Genomic DNA, 7,344 nt, shown 5'->3' on the forward strand with positions numbered 1-7,344 from the left:
GTGGAGCATTCTGCATATTACATTTTCGACCCAACAATGCAGTGAAAAACAGTGAGCAGGTTATGAGCATTCTACATATCTGTTAACGGGTCAACGAAAACAGTGAACATGCCATGAGCATTCTGCATATCTGCTAACGGGTCAATGAAGAAAAAACTTTCAGGTCTCAGCCTATTTTGACCATAACAAAATACCCATTCTGCTACATACCCTCCTTAAATCTTATCTGAGATGAATATACAACTTTAATAAGAAAATACTAACCATTGGATCAGGAGCATATATCTTCTTGTTTGCAAATGATCCTAGGGACACCAATTTTAAACCATCAGCCACTTGTGCAGCTAATTTAGAGTAGCATTTTCCCAGGGCACCAACTTCCCGGACAATGATCGAGCAACAAGAGTTTTTACGTCTTGTCGGTATCATCACTTCTAATAATGAAGTTTAATTCAAATAGAAATACATGCCCATATCAAAAACTGCTTTCACATTCTAATAATGAAATTTAATTCAAATAGAAATAAATGCCTTTTTTATTTGATTTATTTACCTATTGAGTTTTCGAGCTACATTCAATGTATACAGCTACATTTTTTTCCTAAATTCCTAATAATCATAAAATATATAAATGAAATATTTAAAGTGCTAGTTAGACTTTGCGAACGTCAAACTGTCCAAAATATTAAAAAAAACATGCAGCCACTCATTATCAAAATTGCCAAATTTCAAATTTATCTTCAACGGTAAAAACTTACCCGTAGCACAAAGGTACCCATGACGCTCACCTAAATGCAGAATTTGGGATCTTGTCTACATGTACACGCGGGTCACTACATTGCTTAATCCGTACACTTTTGCGTTGTCAGTTCACGCCTGAGTGTCTTTTCCTACAAAGGTGGGATTCTCAAATTGTTAAAAAATTGTTTAAATAATCAAAAGTTTCATTAATATTTCTGATTTTGGTTAGTTTATCTATACATTATTTGAATAATCCATCAAGCGCGCAGTGACTTCAAAGGTTAGAACTTAAGTCAAGGATATTCCAAGTAGCTTAACAAATCATTAGCATAAATCTTACCGAATAAAAATAAAATACAAACAGTAACAGTAAGTTATAGGCAAACCTAATTGGTGACGCTACATGCTCAAGTCCAATTACATACTAAACAGTAAAAATATAAGCAAGACTAAAAGACCTACACATTCTACTAATTCAGTGTAACTAATTAACTAAAGAAAACTTCTCAAGATAAACAAACCTAAGAAATGTATTTGGTTGTAACCAAACAGATACCTGCGTAACGGAAACCTGCAAACAAAGCTGAAACAGAATCAGTTATCATGCAACTATGCAGTAAAAAATACACTATTTAAAAAAATTCTCATAATCTACGAAGGAAATACGTTTATTTCAACTACAAAACATTGCATACCACTGATAACAATGTAACAAAACGAAGAGAACCTAAATTATATTAATAGAAAATTTTAATGGATCACAGGTAGGCACACAATCATCAAAAAATTGAATTATATGTCTGTTTCTATAAATAAGACATGACAAAAACACTATTGTCTTGTGGAAAAATTCAAACTCGAGAGCATATTCTCATTTAAATACTCCATCATCAAAAAATTCGCAAACAAATATCACCAACACGAAACCCCTGCACATCTAAAAGTTGTTTTTCAATTAATTACTAAAGTATAATGTCTAAATTCATTGCAATATTGATTTTATAATTTTATAAAGTTTGATTTGGTTTAGCAGCCATATATCAACGTACAACTTCTTATTTCAATAATCCAATTTAATTTATTTTGAAGATAATATAACATAATTAATTGATCCTTGATGGTTGTATAAACATCAAATGAAACTATGACATGTGTACAAGAAACTATGATTGTGTAACAACATTTAGATAGATTTAAATCTGCAACAACATTATTTTTTCTAAATTAAATTTTTATACACACAAAATGTAATATAATAATATTCTTATGAATGTTTTATTTTTAAAATAAATCAAACACCAATATTTGATTTGCAACTTAAAATTAATAGTGCATAAATATATCAAAAAACTTATTAAAATATCACAAAATAAAAATTATTATATAAAATAACTGAATTTACGTATTACAATAAATAATTTTTATTTTCCACCATATGTAATACGAGATCTAACCTAATACGTAATAAACAAAAGATACGTGACGTCTCTGAATTCATTATCGACATTAACCCTCGGATTTTGTAGTGCAACTGCACTTCCTTTGTGGCCATTTTGATCATGATGCCCTTGAACGTATTCACATTGATAATTTTAGCATATGTCAATGTGTCCTTAAGTTGTCACTTTAATCAACCGATCCGTTTAGTAAATAGCCACTGTTATACTTGGATCATATGCATACTCTAACCAGTGATGTATAAACGCGTTATTGGTCATAAAATTCAGATTCAAATTGGTACAAAGCAAAACATGAACTCACAGAAGTTCAAAGGAGAAAATGAAATAACAACAAACTGGTGCATACATTATTATCTTCACTTATCAACCATACTATGGACTTAAAATTTTTTCGAAAATATGTAAAAGGAGCGCCAAACAAGTAGTAGAAGGGCGATGATGGATATGATTGCCATAGTGGTAGTGGCCGATAAGTGATGGCAAAAGGAACCATACGCGTTGCAGATCTCCTTCCAGAATGAATAATGATTCCCTTTGAGGCCAATCCATGCTACCCCTAGTTCTGCTCCTAATGCTGAAGATAAGATTGCCAACAACAGCTGCATATACAAGACAAGTTAATTATTAATAAGTTCATGCATTACTTTTAAGTTTGTTTGTTACTCGTTATTATGTCTCTAGTTTGAATATATTTTAAGAGAGATGATTTACAGTTGTGGTCAGGTATACATACATGATACACCGTCCGACATCTAATCTCACATCGTTGTGGATGACCGTCCAAAAAGGGATCGGACGGCCGTATTGCCCACAAATTTTTAAAGTTTGGCTGTCTATGGTCAGAACTTGATAGAGGTTGGATGGCCGTTTTGATCAAAAGTTTTAAAATTTTGATCATTTTTATTGTCAAAACGGTCGTCCGGATATTGGCTGTACATCCGTCCTGACCAATAATTTTGAAAGTCTGACGTTTTTGGTCAAAATGTCAAATGAGTGTTATGTGGACGGGTGTTCGATGGTGTGAAACCAGATGGTGGTTGTGTAGCTATAGCATGACCTTTCTCAGTTATGCAAACACAAAAATATTATTTACCAATATCCTTTTGTTCTTCATTCAATTCTTTTATTATGTGAAGGAGGCATGTAATAAACCAGTAGGATGCAAGCAGCACTTACAGAATCTAGTATTGCGAAATGAAACTGCAGCTTCGTCGAGCTTCCTCCCATCTTCTTCAGAGTTAAAACTGATAAAATACCAGTAATAATACTATACAAGCAAGCTACCGAGAAGGCTGCTACATAGTATCTGCAACATAAGCAAAAATATATGGTTCAGAACTCACATTATCGGATGCCATTTCGGGCCAAATCAAGGTCACATTTTAAAACTAGTGTTACTTACATATAAGCTGGTGACTGATCCCAATTTGCATCCAAGGGTATTGTCATGGTTGGTGAAATCGGTATCAACTTGCTCTGTTTAGAAGTAACCATAACAATGATAGCAGCCAAGCCAGATGCAAACACTATTGCCCTCAACGCTGCATCAACCGCTGCATGGTTCTTGACACCATCTGCACCGTTACTAGCCTTGTACTCTGGTGCTTGGGCTGGCCACTTCACCGGTATCTCCATGTCAACCGCGGTGTCAATGGGAGCCATTGTAACTAGATGTTTGATCTCAGCAATGAGAAGCTTGTGCTTATGGTTAGAATGTATGCTACATTGTTATATTTATAGAAGAATAAACTGGCTCATATTTGATTGGATATATAATGCATGTGGATAATTAAAGGATATAATTTCACTCATCTTTTTTTTTTTTTAAATTAAGGAAATTCTTTAACTACCAGGGATTTAACTTTTTGTCATGATACTAAGTGTTTTATACACGAATGCCATTAGTCAAGCTTAAAGAACTTAAATTATTACTGCAGCCAGCAGCCATACAAGTGTTTAGGGTTGTTCAAAATATCCGAACCCGATTAACCCGACCCGACCCGAACCCTAATAAGCTTATTAGGGTCGGGTTAAACATGGTCAAAAAGTATTAATCGGGTTATTCGGGTTGATCTGAATAACCCGAATTGTTAATAGGGTCGGGTTTCGGGTTCGTTTTTGAAAAAAATCAGGTTTCTGGTTAACCCGAATTACCCGATTAGTGGTGTTTGTTTGTGTTCATTTAAGTATGCTCATTTGTGTTTGTTTATGTTTGTTTGTGTTCATTTACGCATGTACATATATGTTCATTTACGTTCGTTTATGTTCGTGAACTGTTCATTTAGATTTTAAATGAATGAATGTAAACGAACATGAACATGTTCATTTTTTAAACGAACGAACATGAACACAAATATTTGTTCGATTAAGTGTTCGTGTTCGTTTAAAGTTAAATGAACGAAGACAAACATGCCCTTGTATGTGATCTTTTGTAAGGGTGTTCACGGTCCGGTTTTAACGGTTTTTAGGACAAACCGTGAGCCAAACGTTAATAAAAAACAAAAACTGACTCGTTAAGATAGGAAACCGAACCAAACTGAACCGTTACTAACCATTTGGTTTCACGGTTTGGGTATATATATAAAAAAGGTACGAAACAAATTATATTAGTTACAAAAATTCCTTTATTGCATACCATCATGCTACAAAGGATCTACTCAAGTTTTGAGGTGTTGTCTAAGGTGAACATGTGTAAGGTTCTTTAAAATTAACAATAATCAACTAGATCTACTGATAATAGATATGCAACAAATCAGCTTCAAATCTTAATCTGAAAAGAAATAACAAATAGAATTGGAAATTTTAATACCATAAACACGCCTCATTATAGTAGTACAGTTTAAGCAAGTTAATAGTCATGGCCAAGTTTTACTTTTATTAAGCCTAACACAAAATATAAATAATTAACTACATGTAGTAATATATATATATATATATATATATATATATATATATATATATATATATATATATATATATATATATATATATATATATAGTATATTCATCTTACGGTCTGATCTGGTCATACGGTTTGAAAATTTTAAAACCATAAACCAAACCGTTCTTTACGGTTTGAAATTTTTGAAACCGACCGACCGAAAGTTAATAAGAAAGCCCGACCATGAAACTAAACAAATGATCGGTTTAAACGGTTTCAAACCGAAGTATCGAACCATGAACATCCCTATCGTTTGGTTTGTCTACAGTCATATATGCAATAATAAGATAAATATTGTAGTCCACTGGTTACCAACACAAAATCAACTTAAGAATATATAGCAACCCGATTAACCCGACTAACCCGACCCGAATAACCCGAAACCCGATTAACCCAAACCCGACAAACCCGAACCTTAATAGGGTCGGGTCGCGGGTTAGATTATTTTTTTTTTACAACCCGACTAACCCGACCCGATTAAGAAACCCGATCGGGTTGACCCGATTAACACCCCTACAAGTGTTGCTATGACTTCTACGTTGTTAAAATATTTTTTTAAGTTTAGTATTGGTATCGTAACAAACTTAATATATATCAACCAAATGCACGTTTACACACCTCCACAACATGGCATATACAAAACTTGTTCTCTTTAAATTATGTGCCTACTAAAAACAACTTTTAGAGCATTCCCAACATATCGTTATCTCTATAATTGCACTAAAAAACATTATATTTCTCTCTTCTGTTTAATTAAATAATATTTTTTTAATACCTTTACTATTACAGTTTTCTCTCTCCACCCTATAATTTACAAAAAATCATTACCTTTTCCCCAAATTTACAAAAAATCATTACCTTTTCTCTCTCCACCCTGTAATTTACACTCACAACCACTCAAAACTCCATCCCATAATTTACATACTCCCCTCACATAAATTTGGAGGATAGGATGGGAATGCTCTTAGTAACACAAGTAAAACGAAGTACTCAACACACAAAAATGAAAAAAAATTTCTTAACAATACACGGATTCCAATATAAAACTTCAAACCTGGCCGGTGATGTTAAATATGTTGTCAAACAAAAAGAATATATTTTTACATACTTAATTGATGAGCGGGTAAAAGAATGTGTTTCTAATGCTTAATACTTGGTGTTTTAATTGTTTATATATATCGAAAATGAAGACTTCAAGTGAATTTTTGATTGCAGGTGCTCGGAGCCTAAAGAAACTATTTTGGAGCATTTAGGATGTTGAGGAATCAAGTTAAGGTTAAAAGGAATCAACTGAGGTGTCGGAACGAGAAATAAGCATTAAAAAAATGAAAAATATAGAGTTTAGTGCTGAGTCCACCGTAAGCTACGATGGCTCCACCGTAGCTTACGATGGAGACTGGGCCTGGGTATTGTAATCAGACCGTAAGACAGAGTCTGAATGCTGTAAGGCTCAGGTCTGCCGTATGCTACGGCAGCCTTGCTGTAAGCTACGGTGAGCCTGATGCAAAAAGGCGGTATTTGTTATTTTTCTTCCATATTTAAGCCATAAAAACCCTAATCTCGATTATCCTTCATACTTTATCATATTGGGGCGATTTTGGAGCCATCTTAACACCCTTTAATCACCATAATCATCCATGCTTTCATCATTCCACTCCATAAGCAAGGGATTCAAGATCAAGATGCAAGGCTAAATCACTTGTAACCACGCATCTTCGAGAATAGGGTTGTGCTTGTAGCTAGATTTTGGTATTTTAACCTTCTATATTGGATTCGGATTTGATTTATCATTCGGTTAGTTAATCTTAATGTTTGTTTGTGCAATTAAGCAGTTTTTCGTAATTGAATGCTTTGAAGTTTTATCAGTTAATTGATTTGTGGTCATCAACGTTTATGATTAGGTTCTTAGAGTCATTGACCCGCTAAGCCAATTGCATTTATCAAACCTTAAAACTGGTAATCAATTAGGTTATCATTCAGCCAAACTAATTGTTCGGATTAAATTATGATGATCAATAAGGTCAAATATTTAGTCTTTTGATTATAGATATAAACAAACAAGTCTTACAAATAGGTTTAATCAAAAGGTCTAGTCTGTTTCACATCCTAAAACCTGAAGATTAGTTATTTTCTCACAATTGTCTACAACTAAAAGTAATAGTGTTTTCATTCAACAAATTTTTGAAACCGCTTGACATCGTC

General features: G+C 33.4%; 1 protein-coding gene across 1 annotated transcript; it reads right to left on the reverse strand.

Annotated features, from left to right (window-relative positions):
- Positions 1-2,538: 2,538 nt before the first annotated feature.
- Positions 2,539-3,912, reverse strand: LOC143543276 (CASP-like protein 1). Its single transcript, XM_077035633.1, has 3 exons — positions 3,604-3,912; positions 3,378-3,507; positions 2,539-2,800 (listed from the first exon to the last, which is right to left on the reverse strand). Exons 1-3 carry the CDS (start codon positions 3,861-3,863, stop codon positions 2,582-2,584), a joined length of 609 nt encoding a protein of 202 aa, XP_076891748.1. The 5' UTR covers positions 3,864-3,912; the 3' UTR covers positions 2,539-2,581.
- Positions 3,913-7,344: the final 3,432 nt, after the last annotated feature.

This window comes from Bidens hawaiensis, unplaced genomic scaffold, assembly GCF_021521415.1.
Source record: "Bidens hawaiensis isolate Kalapana, Puna unplaced genomic scaffold, B.hawaiensis_p1.1 tig00013115_1, whole genome shotgun sequence".
Lineage (NCBI taxonomy): Eukaryota > Viridiplantae > Streptophyta > Magnoliopsida > Asterales > Asteraceae > Bidens > Bidens hawaiensis.